Source organism: Neolamprologus multifasciatus, chromosome 14, assembly GCF_963576455.1.
Source record: "Neolamprologus multifasciatus chromosome 14, fNeoMul1.2, whole genome shotgun sequence".
Classification (NCBI taxonomy): Eukaryota; Metazoa; Chordata; class Actinopteri; order Cichliformes; family Cichlidae; genus Neolamprologus; species Neolamprologus multifasciatus.
In genome coordinates, this window is record NC_140452.1 from 37,652,485 (window position 1) to 37,670,475 (window position 17,991).

Here is a 17,991-nt window from a genome sequence, read left to right on the forward strand (position 1 = left end):
TTAGTTTTAAGAGTTTTAATCATTGGTGTTATCTTAAATTAGTTTTTAAATGTATAAATAGGATGGCCCCAGAGTGTCTCAATAGATACATTCAGAGACAAGACAGTAATCGTGTTACTAGGAGTAAGGTGAACGGCAACTGCAAGATATTATATCGCAGATCTACATTCGGTCAGTCAGCTTTTTCTATAAAGGCTTCCCATCTGTGGAGCACACTTCTAACCGATATCAAACTGATTACAGACATTAGATCCTTTACATTGAAGGTTAAAGTTTGGTTAAAGGGAAACCAAAGTTGTAGTCATTTTATCTGATGATTTTAATTTTATTTTAAATGATTGTCTATCACTTGTAATTGTATTTATGATGTGATTTGGTTTTATGAAAATGTATGTTTTATTGTAATATGTATTTATTTAGATTGAAGCCCAACAAGGGACAATTGTTGAAAGTTAGCAGTAGCTATAAACCTGTGCGGCACATCAGTCTCATGTCTTGCACTTGAACTATGTTTAACTGCACTGTCCCTTTTAAATAAATACATTCAAATTCAAAAAGGGTTCAATTCCACACCCACTGTGGTGTTTTTGTGTGGGATCTCTCAGGCTTTCTCCCACAACTCAAAGACCTGCTTGTTGGGTTAAATGTTGATTTCAAATTGGTCGTAGGTGATTAATAGACTCACAACTCGCGACGTGTCTCAGCTCTACCTTGCCTTTCGCCCTGTGACAGTTGGGACAGGCACCAGTTTAGCTGAACCAGCTGAACTGGGTAAGCTGTTGAGACTAAGACAAATGAACGAAGACATACGCTTCTGGCAGCGATTTAACACTTTACAGTTATTCCAAATCTTTCTCGTAATGCGATAAAAGTGTTTCTGCCTTTAGTATAACCACATTGAGATCTTCTCAGGAGCATATGGACCACAGTTTTATCCCTTTTCTCTACAACACACACCTGTGTCAAAGCTTCTTTCTTAATACACCGCTCTCTGCTCGGCAAAAAGTGCATAAAAAATACAAAATCTTAAATAACCAATGAGGTACAATAATCACATAGCAGACATGCTATCTGTACATGCTGAATACTGATAATACAAAGAAAAAGAACCGAGGTTAAGTAAGTTATTTAATAATTCATATGGAGATAAAAAATATCTCCAAGCCCTATTTCATTGTTGCTGGTCTACAGTCAGGTTACCGTGAGCGAGTGTCAGTCAGTGCCACTCAGTTTCATCTACTATTTATGTGATGAAGGTTCTTGAGCATAGCTACAACAGTGAGTACAGGTACAGAAGGAACGGCGTTACTGCGTTAGTCTGCATCTGATCTGTATAAAGGTGAAGATTTTGGAGAAAACGATATTTTCTCACCACATAAAAGCCCACATGTGATCTATCAATCTATAATCTGATTTTCTGAAAGCTGTTGTGTTGTTCTAGGCTATTCTGAAGTGAAACGTAATGTTTAGTCATGCTTAACTCTGATTTATGGTAGCTGAACCTCCCCAGAACCAAGCTCAGACAACTTAACCACAACACTGTCAAAAACCATCGCATTAGCAAGCGGAGGAACACACCCTGCTTGGTAAATCACATTCTCTGTGGCTGCTGATGTGCGGGAAAACGCTGACAGCCAACTTCATTTTGAAGGTCCACAAGTTCTTTGAAGGGCCAACTGTAAAACATCGTGTCAGGGGCTCGGCGGTTGGGGGTTTTGGCAAATGACGATGACAGAAAGGCAAACAAACACGTTTGGAGGGTTTCTCTAAATGTTCTGGGATGACTATGTGATGGGCATGGTGGGAGAGGGAAGAGGAGGAAGGCAGGGTTACAGAACGGAGGAAGACGTGGGAGGAACGACTGGAATTGTTGACAATCTGCAAGTGGGACTGAGAAGTGTAAATTAGTGATGTGACGAGATATTAAATAGTAAATAGACGAATAGGACGTGTCATTACTAGGCCAGCACTTGGACTATTTTTGGGCAGGGCATCTGACAACTCAGATTTAACCATGTGTTGTAAGCCTGCCTACAATGACACATGTAACCTGAGGTGTGCAGATAAGCATATTGTTCCCAGACTGGACCAGTTACTGAACACATCTACATAATGCTATATTGCACATGTCCTGTCTACGATATCCTGACTCATAACTTGGACCTGGTATTCAGCACCTACAGCACAATCCACCTTTTTAGCTCTGTATTTTACCCCAAACTAGCAAGTTATTATTTATTTTTAATTTATATTTTTATATTCTTATAATGCACCATAGGAGGGGGGGGCTTGGGGTGAACTGACAATAAAGAGCTTGAATCTTGAACCCCACAGATGGCGATCCTGAACAGACACTTGCCTGGTTGGGAAGTGTACCATACAAGTGTTTTCATTTTTTGCTTCAATCCAAACTTCATCCGTTTGCTTACTTCAAGGTAGGAGTGAAAATAAACAGTGGCTCCTCAAAAACATGGAAAATAACTACAGTTGTAATTACAGTAGTGACATTAATTACTGCACAAACTGGTTTAAATATAGAGTACAATGCTTAGTTCCCTAATTCTTGTCACAAACTAATATGCAAAGTACAGTTACAAGATCAAAGAGCTGATCTAATATTAAAGCTGACAGTTGGGAGTTTTTGCAGCTTTAAAGGATGCTAACCAAAACTATGACAAACAAATAAATGCATTTGGATATATAACACGTTTTTGTAGACTTAAAGTCATGAATTGCTTTGTTTATATTCCTGGTAAAGCATTATCTATTTGAATTTGCCTTGCAGTCACATTATGGTGCACTAAAGAAGAATATGTGACGTTGGCACATTTTCATTGAGTTCGACGCTACGCTGAAGCTGATGTTCGTCTACTCATTGGCCTAAAATGCTGAGTGACCCTGGTGCGGGGTCATTTTCTTCTCAGCCCTGCTGTCCTCCTGGGTCAATGCTACACTGTCCTGTAGAGAGGCAAGTGCTTGCATGAATAAGTAAAGACCGTTGGGGGACCAAAGTCCGTTGGCTGACGTTTCCACCCCACTGAGTTTTAACACATTAGGAAGCCCCACTGCCAGTAATGAGCCAGAGACAGAGGGATGGAGATGAGGGCTGGGTGAGAGAGAGAGGGAGTGCGCTCACATCCTCGGAGCATAACTCCCCATGCACACTAGACTGTGTCACTCTCAACCTGTTACTGTTGTGCAAATGTTACTTGCACGTCATGCGAAAAAGATGGCGGTCCTGATTGGTCACCTTTTATCTAAAATGCTTCATAATTACAGGGTAAGGCCAGAGAGAAACTGAACGATATTTCTTTCAGTTTTTTCATATAAAACATGTTAATATCCACTAAAGCCAGCAGACAAACATTTTCATTTAGATACGACTTTTAGTTCCTACTAACAAGCACCACAAATGAGATAATACATGGACAGGTTTAGATATGAAGACTTGTGGGATTATTTGTTGTGCTCACATCTAATTAAGCTAGCTCGGCACCGCTTTGTTGGAGCAAACTTTATGAGCAGTGAAGCTGTAATTAAAATAGAGGTTTCAGGTCGTTTCAATTCACTGGATGCTTTCAGAGGATTCATCGGGCTCTGACCAAGGGAGTTCATACTGTAGCCAAGGTTGTGTGTTGTTCTTTAGAGAAAGAATGTGTGTGTTTTCTCCTCATGTCAGCCCCAGTGCCCCTGTGCCCTGGCCTCTCTTCCTCCCCCACTGTGTGCGAGTTTATTCACAGGAAATGCAGGGGAGCCTCATGGGTGGCTGGGCTGATGCGAAGTGACGTGGCGTCTCCAGCGAGCCAGGAACTTAGCATGTCAGGCAGGTCAGCACGGGGCAAGCAGACAGTCGATAAAATATTCAATACAGCACTCCCAGTTCATGGATCTAATACCTCGAAAAGCCCCCCTCCAAAATCCAGAGGAAAAAAAAATCATCTTCTCTCCGAGCTCTTCTCTTCACACCGGTTGGCTGGGTGGGTTTATCAAATTCGGGGTGAAAAAGCCTCCTGTCAATGACGATCTAACTGAGACTGGTAGCAGAGCTGGAGTGGATACATCTTTGCAGGATGTCTTATGGATTTCCAACCCCTCCCTTTTTCCATTCTAGCGAGGGAAAGCTAACCTTATTCAAAGTGAAAGTTCAAAAGTGCGCCGTGACCTTTTCAAGCCTGGGCAACGGTCGAACGACACTTTCGGTCCTTTGCTTTTTATTCCAGAAAAACTCTTCAGGTTAATTTTGCTTGTACTTTCTGTGCACTGCATCTTCCCGAAGCCCCGAGGACGAGAGGAAAACATACGGCAGAGTTTGACAGTGTAGTGAGAGGAGTCTGGAAGGCTGGGCCCTGGAATGTCTCGTGTCACTTTAGCGCAATCAGCGCTAATCCCAATTAGTATCACTCAGCTGCACCGGGGGCGCATCACATCAACTCAGCTTCTGCTTAGACAGTAGCCCTCCGTGGACCGGGCGGATACAGTGAAACACCAGCTGCTATCGGCCTGTTTCGCTGATTAACCCAGACACTAAGATGTTGTTGCTGTGTCTTTTGACTTCCGAGCCGCCGCCTCCTCCTCCCTCTGTTGTCTTCTGGTAGCTTCCGTCTACTTACATTTTTAACAAGCATCTCCTCTGTCTCAATCTCTTTTATTGTGTCGTCTGAGTGTGTGGTATTTTATTACTTACACTGCATAGATTGGTTGAGTACACTGGATCAGTGTTACCCACTCAAACGGTTTTCCTTTCTCCCTCTGAATAATTAATGGAAATGGATGTTTAAGGACAAAGGCAGTGAAGACTCCATTAAGAGGCAAGATGTTGAGAGGTGCTGACTTCATCATTGAGGTTGTTAGCGCCAGAGTTAGTGATTCAATTCAGACAATATTTGAAGACGCCTGGGCCTAGAAATACTCTACATTTCTGATGACAAAACAGCAAACGGCACTAAGACCTGGAGCTGCTCACTCTTAAACCCCATATCGTCTTAGCGGTCATCGAGATTTCTGGCGTATAAGCTTTCACTGGACACCTGCATCGGTTCTGGGCAACCTAAAACAGTATTTGTACCAACAAGCTAGCGTGGGCACGAGGGGTAGGCTGAGAACGCAGCTTTTACGGAGTACAATTGGGAGCTAACCTAAGTGATAAAAATAGCTCGTTTTGGCTGTAAGGGATTTTGTTTTTGCTTTTCCAAAGGCACGTCATTATACATCCCAGAGTATCAGGGCCCAGCGGCTTTCAGATACCTATAAATAAATGCTTTTCTGAGCTTCCCTCTTACTCGCAGACACACGCCGGAGCCAAAGAGATAGACTTTTGTGATGAAAAACATTCCAACACGACCGGCGCCACGAAAGGGAACTAGATGGTGGTGGTAAGGCTTTTAAGAAGGACTCGAGCACCATTTTCACTGCCACCGTTTTCACAGAGAAAGAAGCCCCCTGCACTCTCCAAGGGTTTAGTCTGCTTAGTTGCAGACAGATATGAGCTACACTGTTCTTGAACACCACATGCCCCAGACTTTAAGAAGCAATGAAATTTAAACCCTTACTTCCTCATATGTTTTGGGGGTCAAGAGCAGACTTCTCTGTCCTGGCTGTCCTGCTTTTACGGTTAGAGACAGAATAAGAGACTCTCATCATGTGACACAAGCACTCTTTTCTAGTCTTACTGACCACCCAGAGGAAACCAGGAAGGAAAGCCTGTGTGGGTGAGGGAGAACATGCAAACTCCACATAGAAAGACGTTCTAGCTAACCACTCCACCACCTTCTCAACACTTTCCAACTATTAACATTTTCATTGCTTGATTCTAATATTTTGTCTTACAAATAGCAGTTTATAAAGAGACAAAATTAACGATGAGCAGAACTGAGTTTTAGTTTTGGCGTATTAGAGTGGCCCTCCACAACAGTCCCAGTTTTTCATGCACACACACAAACATCAAAATAGTACAGTTCCACAAAAAGAGAGTGGGTAAGAATAAGAATAGTAATCAAAACTAAAAACTAATAGTTCTAAAAGTATTCTTTTGGCATCGTTTTTGGAAGTTATAAGAGAAGAGGCTGGTGTTGCTGACTTCAGGAATGCTGTCATTTCAGAGTTGTAAACGGAGTTGGCCTTCACCAACAATGGGGCATATTTTGTGAGACGCTGGGAGTCAATAGCAGGCGACCGCCGTGACAAAGGGCCACTTCTCTGGCTCCGTGAGAAAGGCATGTTAGTTCAGCTCTTTGATACAGGACACTGTTTCTCTGACCACCATTCATTACCATGTATAACAGGCAACTCAATGGACATTACGCATTAGGCATAACTTGGGACTCCTACACACAGGCTGTATTATGGAGGCCCGAGAATCGGGCTTCTCTAAACACTCCTAGGTGTCTCATAAAAACGAGCTTCAAGAGTAACAAACAGCCGGCACGAGAAAAAAAGTCCTGTGTTCTGCATGTTCTCGGCTGGATTCGACTCCACTGCCGAGACACGAGCTGTCTCCAAGCCCAGGGCTTTGGCAGAGCATCGGAAGAATAACATGGCAGAGGTATCCACATTTGTTTCCACTTATGTTACATGATCTTTAAGAGCCTAATTTGAACAAATCCCCTGGTTCAACCGCACACTGTACTTTCAGAGAAGGCTCTTAACATATGTACGCTGGGTGTTAATGTCATGCTCAAAGTAAACAGCACAGATGGTCAGGGCTGGGTAGAGCACAGCCTATTTCTGGCCTTAACTATGTCTAGTCTTTTATTAAGAAACCATATGAAATGAAACGAGAGCTACGAGGTCTGCTGTGACCCTGTCATTTCTCAGTTGCTGTAATACTTTTCCAGCTCAGTCTTGCGACTTTCTTCATTTTATTATTGAAACCGTTATCGTCACCATTTTGCAGCATAGGAGCTAACATCCTTCATCGTATAGCATGAGCTCTAACACTAATAATACAAAGCTGCTGCGGAGAGAACTGTAAGAGCTAGCAAATATAAAAGCTAAAGCAGACCTGATTAGCTCTGCTTCAAAGACTGAAACCCCAGCACTTCTGTTTGTAAAAGGCAGCCAATCAGACGACAGTTGGCTTAAAGGACGAGGAGCTAAAAACAATGTGTTTCACTAGTACTACTATAGTACTTTTAAAATACTTTTTGAAAGTAATACACCCAGAATGAGATCAAACCAAACAAATTCAGCAGTCGTTCACTGTTTGTGGCCTGTGGATGTTTTGTTATTTCACTTTTAGCCTTTAACACACTCAGCACAGCACAGCACAGATCATTAAAAGCACCATGTGAAAGTCAGGACGTGAGGACGATGAAAAAGTGCTTTTAAAAGCTGACAGAGAAGTGAGTGCTAGCACACTGCCCGGGGCTCTTTAACCACAGGAACGCTTCACTTTTTTTGGGGGGGGGGGGTTTTGTTGCTGAGACACAGAAGTGTGAGAAATCGAGGCGAAAAACTTGAACCCTTGTCCCTTACACGGAGGGCACACTGCGGCTCCACACCTTACTAAGACTCCATAAGCTTTTTCCTTTTATTTCCAAGCAGCCCTCTCTACCTCTCCTCAGCTCGCTGTGCTCCGTTTCCCATTGCGATGTGGGTGTGTCTTTGGATCGCGGCACTTCTTCCAGTGTGCCACTGCTGTGGGGAATGCCAGCGCCGTGTCAAAAAAGGAGGAAGAGGGCGAGGAGAGAAAAGGTGCTGGTGAAATGTTAATGTCTTGTCCTGTTCGATATCCATATCTTTGGTCGGGAAACATCAGCTGCCCCTCCCTGCTAGAATACGTGATGCTGTGGGAGTCAACGTTGTCTGTTTTCTGTGTCCCAAACACAGCAAACAGAAACATGACATGTTTGGTTCGTCGCCATGCATGAGGAGTTCCTCCACCCTGTTGGTGTGTCGTGTTTATATTACCTTCTCGTTGGAGCATGAGCATCATCACGCTCTTTTAGTCCCACCTTTGGCCATTTTGCAAATTTTATACATATATACAACAGACAAGGGTGACTCACAATCTATATATGAGCCTGCAAGTCTACCTGGGCTATAACCTTGAAAGTCATAAGTTTCAGAGACACTTCAGAGACCTCTCACACCAGGAGGGGACCTCTTATTCCTGTTTGTCTGGTCTGGGGTGGAGGTCACGTAAAGTTACATGAAAGAATCCTCAGGGTGGCTGGGAGACAAACAGGCAGGGATGTGGATGTGTGTGAAAGAAAGGGGCTGGAGGTGGTGGTGTGTGTGCAGGGTGGGGGGTGTTAGGGTAATGTCTGGCAGATGACAGATCTGTGAATTCTTTCCTTGTGCCCACAAGGCAAAAGAAGTCGTGGTGTGGCGGTCACATCTTCAGAACACTTACAGTCTTTATCCCACTCTTCTTCCCCCATCCTGGGGGGCTCAGCCTGCTGATTACAACATAGGAGGCTATTCAGCAGCTGCCTCCTCCTCCTCATCTCCCTTCCTTTACACAGACATAACTGTCCTCCACTCTTAACCGATCTCCCCCTTCCTTCTGAGACGATCTGAAAACATATTTTGCAGTGGCGCAAACAGAACGGGAGGGGTGAAAACAAATGCCGGCCTGCTCCGTTAATCACACGGCACAAAAGCGGTCAGTTCAACGCCTCGTCCCACTGCAGCGTCGCACGGTCTTTTAACCCCCCTTCCCCACCGGCCTCGCCCACCTCAAGACCAAAGGATGCTGGATGATACAGCAAAACCGCACAGAGGCACAGTCTAAGACACACTCTGCGTTTGACCCAGACAAGCCACCCAAACACAATCTCTCTTAACACTTCAATCAGATTCTTCACCGCTGCACTGATAGCCCCGCCCTGCGGACCAACGCTGGGTTGGCGAATCGTGCACAGTACAATGTGTGTTTTCATTCCCCCCTCACCCCCTATCCACTCAAGCCTGCCTGGCTTTAAACTGCTGTCCTTTTGTTCAAGACAGTTGTAGTCCATGTGTCTGTGTGTGGATGCATGTAGCAGTGGGCTGCTGGGGGCAGGGACATGGGGTAACTGAAAAAGGGCAGCTAACAAAACTCAATTGTCCTCAGAGTGGTGGTAATTGCATTTGATTAAAATAATGACAGGGTGTCGGGAGAGAATGGAGGGTCCCTTGGTGGGAGTGTTGAGGGCCTGACACTGAAACCAAGGAGGAGAGAGCGACATGGAGCACTCACCTGTATCAGCGCATGAGGCCGGGGCACAAGGACAACAGCACATGGAAGAGAGAGAGAAAACAGCTCAGTCATGAAATAATCTATTATATATGGCATGTAGTAACAACTTTATACAATATTTCCTTTGCTTACAGGAAAGCAGGCAAACGATTCCATGAAACATTGTAAGATAATTAAAGTGAGTTTAAGAAAATAATCCCAGACAGATAAAGTGGTTAGATCACAATTAACCCTTTAAGACCTACCATAGAACCAAGTCCGCCAGAGCTGATATTATATTTTTACCTGCTGTGGAGCCATTTTTGGGAGCATTTCAAGTTGCTATACATCAATACAACCATTACAGCCCAGATTTTAATAATATGTCTGCATTAAGTGCATAGTAATTACATAAATTGCAAAAAAGTGCAATAAACTACAAACAAATTGAAAATCGTTTTAGTTTTTTTAACATATATTTCTAGTTAGAGAAATTTAAGAGGCTTATCCCTCAAAACTGTAAATACAAAAAAGTTGCACAAAATAGTTTCCCACCACAGGAAATTTATTTTGAGTGTCTTCATAGTTTTATTTTTGAAATACACCAATTTTTATACACTGCAGGAAAAATGAAAATAAATATTATAATGCAAATTTGCAAAAAAGCAGCATATGCATCAAAATAAACTATTTCCAGCAGTGCAATATGAGTCCTAAGCATCCCAGAAACGACTCAGAAAGTCATAAAGTCAAACATAACTTTTAAAAACACCAGTATAGGCTCATGAGGGCCTGATGGTAAAAAACTGACGCGAAAATGACGTCACTTCCGGTTTCGGGCAGGTCATGGCGGACATGCGTTAGTTCGCGCTGACGTCTATTCCAATGTAGGAAGTGTTACGAACAGCTGATCGGATCGGCAAAGCATGTTTCTGGAATATTATGTTTTTGTTGCTGCAAGTGCTTTTTATGCAGTTTTTGCAAAGCTTATGTGGAAGGAAACTGTGACCGAGGACAAGCTGATGGCATAAGATGTAAGTACAACTCCTCCGGTTTCATATGCAAAAAAAATTATTGCGCTAGCTCACGTGGTTGCAGAGCTACCGGGATTTAAAAATAGTTACGCAAAACAGAGCGTGCCGCTCTGACCGGTTTTAAAGGGTTAATATCAAGCCATACTGTTAACAGTGTCCAAACACTTATCGACCGCATATATGACAGAAAATAAGGGAAAAAACAAAACAAAAGAAGCAGATTGTAGGGCCGCGTTCCTGAATACATGTCAGGGCTGCACAACCCTAAAAATTGTGGCATTTGCCACCTACATGGTTAAGTTTAAATAATTAAACATACTGTTAAGTTCAGGGAAGTGACAAGCAGTGACACACCGTGTTCACCTATTCAACTTCTATCGTAATCACACTGAAGATTTCCATACATGGCTTCTTTTATGTGTTTGAAAACGTAGTGTTGATGTATTTCTGGCCGTCTCAGAGGACTGATGTAGAGACCTCATAATATCACTCTTGCTCCCTCTTTCTCCACATCAAAACGCAAACTGCTTTCAGGCAGTAAACTCAAATACAGGGCAGCATGAGCCTCCACACTTAGCCATTCTGTCCTTTGCTGTGACCTGCAGCGGCTGGCGGCGCTGTTAAACAGCCTCTGCTTTTGATGCGCGCCGAAGCCAGAGAGAATGAAAGGGATAGAAGCTTTACAAGTGGTCCAACAGCACAAAGTGTCTCTGCTCTCTGTAAAAGCAGCGCTTAGGGTCAGAACGGGGGACGAGAGAAAAGAAAAGAGCGCAAGAATAAGAAAAACAAGCGTGCGTGTGTGTGTGTGTGCGTAGGAAAGAGAGATGTGTGTTAAAGCCACAGAAAATATGATTGCCGGTAGGGATGTCAAGAGTCTCTGAAAGGAGGATGTCTAAGCTGGGCTCAGACTCTCATCTCCTCACACAGCCTCGCCCTTTCCCAGCATCGCTCTCTTCATTTATCCCTTACACCTTCACAGGAAGTTCAGCTTGCCCCTGGAGCAACTTGCCCCTCCTCCTCTCCCAACAACACAATCATAGCAGTGGTTCACACAAAAGGAGAGGCAGCAGTGAGTGTGTTGTGCATTAAGGGTCACAAAGATGTCAATGAGCCTATGAGGTTCTGTGCCTGCCTTCCTGAAGGGAACATCCCTGCATGGCACATGAATCTATAGAGGCACTTTAGGCTTCGCTCTAGTAATAAACAGAAAAATATTATATTTCCACCAGCAGTGCTTATTCTTCCTGTTTCCCTCCAAACGCAAAGGTAAAATCCTTTTATAATGGTGGCAAAGCAAGTACTCAACTTACGTTAAGTTGGGTTAAACTGGACTCGGCAGGATTTGTCTGGGCACGTCGGATCGTAACAACAGTAAACACTAAAATACGGACTTCCATTTGATACTTTGTAGCTTCCCTACTGTCGCTCCTTTTTTAGGCAAACAATGGAGCGGGACTCGCCAACCTAGAACAGCAGAAAAAGCAAGCGTCTAACACAGCTGACGTTAGCTTTCATCGCCAAGTATTTTAACGTTTTAACCTGAAAACAGACTAAGTGAAAAAAATCAGTGACATCAGTGACAGATGCCTCACTGAGAGGTTTCACACATGGTTACTCTGGAATGAACGGACTGTGTTTTGGACCTTGCTGCTAACCAGTCACCAGGCGTTAGCTTGAGTTGAACAGCAGCTGAACAGATAGTGAAAAACAAACAAGAAACCAATGGAAAATGGAGGGAAAGGTGGGTAAAAAGGTGTGTGGGTGATGTAGCAGAAAATCTGGTAACCATCGGTCAGAGTTCACAGGTTAATATAATGTATAAAGTCTTGTTATCTGTTGACTGTAGTGCAAATTCTCTAATGAGAGCTGAAGCAACAGTCCTGGTGTCCGGCGGCTGGCTCGGGCTCTTCTGTTCCCCCTGTGGAGAAGTGTGTTGTCTCGGGTACTCTGGCTCCCTCTCACAGTCCAAAGACATTGTTGGTTAACTGGTGATTCTAAACAGGACGTAGGTGTCACTGTAAGCGTGAATGGTTGAATGTTTCTCTGTCGGACACACTGTGGAGGGTGAACCCCACTCCAGCTCCCACTGTGACCCTGAATTGGATAAGCAAAGAAAGTGAATGGATGGGGAGATAACAAATGAGGCCTTGACCTGAACCTGGGTAAAGCCCTGTCAGGTTATCATTGTGTTACACTAAGGTTCACTAAACACTGACCAATACTCCAGGAGGAGTCGTGGCATCGTGGGATGCCCCACCATGGCACAAGCTCACTGCTCCTTTGCTAGCATCCCAGATTTTATGCCAACCAAGGAGAGATGGTGGGAAAATTTAGTTTTGTTACAAATGTGGACAACTTTTCATTAATGTTCCAAAATAAGATACTGGGACTCACAGAGTCCTTCTGGAGCTACGAAACAAACGTCTTTCTGCAGAGAATGGATTTTACACCGAGCAGCATGTGTTTAAGCGAGAGAACACTACGGGCAACAGAACATCCAAAGTTTACATGGTTTATTCAGCCATGTGTGGCAGCTTGTCCTCTGAGTTCATGCACACTGGGCTTTAAAGTTCAAGGTCCTCTTCGCTGTGCAAGAGGCCAATTTCGCCCTCAGTGTCCAAATATTTACTGTCCAGCAAGTGCAGGCTGTCGAGTACTGAGAAAAGCTGTTGCCTGTCTATTAACTCTTGGCTATATCATTTGCATTGAGCAATATCACGGATTACAAGCATTATGAGGCATAAAAGAAATTCATTATACAAATATTTAGAATGAATGATAATGGCTAATGAGCCACAATGTAGCAAAATCATAAAACACTTGAGGCTGTTACACAATACTCAACTTAAAAGTTTATTGGTTCTGTATCACTGTGGCCTGTGTGGAGTTCATTCAATATAGCTTCACTATGTAACCTGTGGGAGAAATAACGCCTTCTGTGGCCGTGAAAGCAGCCTTAGTCTGAAAAAGTAAACAATCCATTCTTTATTTGTAACCCAACAAAACAATCTAGAAAGATTTGATAAGAGATTTAAACCTGGATTCAGATTTAATAAAAAGCTATCAAGCTCCATCAACAGCTGAGTGTTGTCTACCTCTGAGTAACAGGCTTTCATTCACTACTCTTAGTTATTATGGTGCACGGTGTAACCACTGAGGAAACGTGACAAATTACTTAAGATACAGAGCTGATTTATGTTGCAGTGCTTCCTGCTGTCGTATGAGTGTGTGTGATGATGCAAATTCTAAATATTATAGTGATAATTAGGGCTGCTCGATTATGGCAAAAATGATAATCTCGATTATTTTCACTGAAATTGAGATCTCGATTATTTGATATTTATTTAACAATAACAATGTGTTGAATAATGACTTTAAAGATTGTCAAATAATAATATAAAATAGTGCAAATACTGATAACAGTGCAAATGTTTGCAATATAAGAAATAAATGAAAAATGTAAACATGTTTAGTGAACTTTGCAGTGTTGCTCTGTGGTGCAGCTACGACACTGTAGCAAAGTTTACACACTATGTCGACTTGATCCACGACTCATGAACCCATAATGTTTCCACACCACTCAAGTTTTTTTACCTCTCTTCAACCAACAGCAGTCACTCTCCTCTCCAAATAACTTCTGCTTAACTTCCCGAGCTTCCCTCGGGTCCTCTTAATCAGCGGTCCCCAACCCCCGGGCCTCGGACCGGTACCGGTCCGTGAGTCGTTTGGTACCGGGCCGCGAGAGTTGAGGCTCAGGTGTGAAATGTATAGTTTTCAGGGTTTTTATCGGTTTTCAGCGTTATTTTGTTATCGTTTTTATCGTTTACTCAGTTTTCCTGGGTCTTTTCACGTGTGTTATGAATAAATCTTCTTTTTTTCGGTACCAGTACTAGTTTTATTTTGTTGTATTTATCCGTGACACCTTAAAGGCCGGTCCGTGAAAATATTGTCGGGCATAAACCGGTCCGTGGCGCTAAAAAGGTCGGAGACCGCTGCTCTTAACTGTTGTGACGCGTGTTCGAAATGCAGAGAGGTGCGCTCGATTTGCCACACGGAGCAGCGCGAGAGTAAAGCACGAGGGAGGGGCTAATAATCGGCTCAGTCATTTTTAATGATCGTTGAAAGCCCAGATCGTAATCGAGATTAAAATTCGATTAATTGAGCAGCCCTAGTGATAATAGGCAGAAATCCAAACAACACATCACCGAAGACATTCTCAAATCTTGCAGGAACCTCGGTCAGACGTAGGATCCAGTGTTTGTGGGAATTTGCCACACGTGCAGAATTTGTTTTCACCTGTGAATCTCCCAGTGCCATGAAAACAGAACAACCAGGCACTGGAGGACTCCTTCATCACACTCAATTCAACAATGAAAATTACTTAAGCTACTTAGAAGAAAGAGAAGGTGTGGCAATACATTTGTAGGCATGATTGAGTTATTTTTTAGAATTAGAAAATGTTATTTATTTATTTTAACCTGCAACAAATTACAATTTGACAGTACTGTACAGTTCTCACAACTGTTTCCATCAGTGTTGCCCATTATCCAGACTGCAACACATGCTAGCTGCAAGTTTATGATACTCAGACAGTTGATATTTAGTTTGAAATGTATTTTCTGTAATCTTACAATGTTTTTATTATTGTACAGTCTAAGACACATCGAGCATCCTTTCATATTTGTCTCAAGAAGTCCCCATAAACAAACAATAAATGTGTAAACATGTAGTCTATCAAAATAACATTTCAACTATAGTGCATATCGTAGACTCAGTGTACTGACTGTGTAGGAAAAAGGATGTTAGAGAGGAAAACAGGAGTTACTCTCCAGGCTTCTGTCAACAAAGTCAGCAAGATTTGTATGTCTGCAAAACAAAACCCAGGACAACAAATCTCCCATCCCGACCTCAACACCCGGCAACAGTAGGCAGGTTTCTATTCATTCAACGATATAACACAGCATCAACATGCCAATCTTTTTTTTGGAGGCATTTTTAAGCCTTTCTTTAACAGCACAGAGAAGAAAGTCGACAGGAAAGCAGGTGGGATGACACAGAACATGAATCCAGGTCCTTACAGTCAGATTCATGGGTCGCCTGTCCAACCAGGTGACTTTCTTTCATGAAGCCAAGACAATCGGCCTCCGCTTCACATGGTTTGAATCTGTGCTCTCTGTCATTCTCCTTTCCCGACTGGAACCCACCTCCTTCCCACCTCCACTTTGGACAATGAATAGTGCCTCCACCTCCACTTTAAACTCTTCACCACCACCAGTGTCTAGACTCCAGGGGGTCTGGTCCTAAATCCTATCCCTGCTTGGATTTCATTCGGCCACGATGGGTCATCGGAGTCTAAACGCCAAACACATTCATTTCTCTATCACAATGAGTCATGTTCATTTCTTCCCAGTGATATCTCCTTATTGAAATGACAGAAAATAATCAAGCTGATATATTAAGATAGTTCTACAAGCAATGTCTCTATGGATTACAAATGCATGTACACATTTCCAAATAGCATCTGAAGGACAGGGTGAATATGGAGGGAGGATCTCTTGGCACACAAAACTGATTTATTGCATTTCTAGTGGCAAAAATTAGGAATGACTTTCTTTAAGAGGGTTAAAGAAAGCTAAGGAGAATGAGGCAAAAGAAGAGAGGAAAAGGGATGGAAGAACTGAGAGAGAAGCAGATAAAAGCAATAACTAGAAGAAGAGAATTAGAAGTTCCTGACTATCAACAACAGCAGGACAGTGTGTACCCTTCACGAGCGCATGTCAGTGAGTCTTTGAAGGTGAAAGTCTGAGCAGATGAAAATGGAATAAAAAGGTTCAGATTCTTCTGAGTAACAAAAGATCTGAGATACTAAACTGTTTTTATGTCTGCTGAAATTCCACAACTGCACCTTTTGTTATTTGTCAAAGGAGGGAAATTATTAGAGCTCCCTTTCCTCACAATGAATCATCAGATTCAGTGAATCATTCCAGCTGCCAGACAAAATAAAAAAAGACTAAAAAGCCTTCCTCTGAGTGTGTGAAGGCCAGGACGAGCCAGCTCTTGAGAGAGAGACAGACTGGACAGCAGTGCTTGGAAGCTTCTGGAGTGTTTTCCTGGCTGGAGCTCCAGTCAGACTCCTCGGTGTCCTTCAGAGTAAAAACAAAAACATTTGAAGTGTACGGCTCACAGCTAGAGAACATCTCCTATTTGTTATCACTTATGCTCCAGGCCCAGTTTACATTCTCCTGAGTGCGTCCACTGGGTTGTTCATCCGGAAATTTGTCCCCTACACCCCCTCCTGATTTAGATTTGGGGAGCAATAAAACTTGCTGAGTTGTTGCCTTGGACAAATAAACTGACCGAAGTGTTGATATAGAGACGTCTGAAAGAAACAAAAAAAGGGGAAAAAAAGGAGGGCGAGGGGGGGGGGGGGGGGGGCATGTCAGGAGGAGAGAGACAATGATAGCTGCTGGTCTCTCACTCCCTCCTGTTAAAGTTTCCGGCGAGCCAGTAAACATGGCAGCGTCTGTCTCCTGTGGGAGCTAAGGGAAATGTGTTTGTGTGAGAGTGCGTTGTTGAGTAGATGTGTGTGTTTATGGATGTTTGTGTGTGGTGATGTGCTGCTTGTCGGTGCATGTATGCATACACTGTCTGGGTGCTTGTCGGTGTGTGTGGAGGTCAACATTTCCTCTCTGTGAGGGAGTTGTACTGGGGCCAAATGCCCAGCTGCTCATAGGTGTCTGTTTACAGACTGATTCAGACCTAACAGGGAAGACTCACACTCACACGCACACACGCCTTGTGTCGTTCTCAGAGAATTCGCACAAAAAATGCAACACACAAGGTTTGCAAACTGACGCCGTGCGATTTGTTTGTAAGAGTGCACACTCAGAACGTCAGGTATTTAACCACATTAGTGCATTAGTAATTACATCACCTGAAACAGTTACAGACGTGGCACTTAAACACAGTGATTCCAGGATTTACTTGTTAGACCACCGAGCGCACGTTCTGTAGTTAAAGGGTTTGCTCAGTTACTCAGAATAATGTGTAATCCTGACTGACTTTGACGGGCACATCTGAAAGCTGGACACAAATATCTACTCATGTAAAAGTGCCTGTAGTATAATGTAAATACACTGAAGTGTGCTGACGTCAGCGATGATTCTTCACAACGAGTTTCACAACAGCAGTGAGAGCACGTTGGTCCCACGTCTCTCGTAGGTGATAAAACGGTGTGAGATGCGATGACTGTGAAGGGTAGAGCGCGTCACATTTGCATCGGTTTTTCCAGAAGATGTACAGCATCTGTACCGTGAGACGCCGGGTTACCACAATACTGACAGAGACGACTCACAAAAACTCATCACACATAGATTCTTCTCAAAGTCCTGCTTCACATGGAAATGCACAGCTAGTGTTGTGAAGGGACAGATTTCATCCAGACACTTCAATCAGTTCATGAAGCTAATCCTAACCTAGCACCTTAAACATAATGGTTCGTATGCAGGACGAGCACTCAAAGTGCTTTATACAACTTCCCCCATTCATGCAAGCACTTTTTTCTACGCTTTTCCTAAGTAACTGCTTCCTATCCAACATTCACACTCGATGGATCCATCACAGAACAACTCAGGTTAGTATCTTGCCCATTGAGACTGGAGCAGGGATCAAACCACCAACCTTCCAATGAATATCAGACCTGCTTTTCCTCCTGAGCTGCAGCCACACCAGAAGCAATCCTTTAAGTTTACCTGTGTTTGCTGTACTCCAGGCAGTGACTGTAGGCCCAAAACAACG

The 17,991-nt window shown here is 43.2% G+C and overlaps 1 protein-coding gene across 6 annotated transcripts in view; it reads right to left on the reverse strand.

Annotated features, from left to right (window-relative positions):
- Positions 1-17,991, reverse strand: part of bcas3 (BCAS3 microtubule associated cell migration factor) — a 367,208-nt gene that overhangs the window by 139,994 nt on the left and 209,223 nt on the right. Inside the window, exon 24 of one of the 6 annotated variants that reach the window (XM_085130749.1) lies at positions 7,407-9,181. The exons of the other annotated variants lie outside the window; for them this stretch is intronic. Coding sequence (XP_084986875.1) covers positions 9,042-9,181 — 140 coding nt within the window. The 3' untranslated portion in view covers positions 7,407-9,041. Of the gene's footprint in view, positions 1-7,406; positions 9,182-17,991 lie in introns of those variants that run through there. 6 annotated transcript variants of the gene reach the window in all.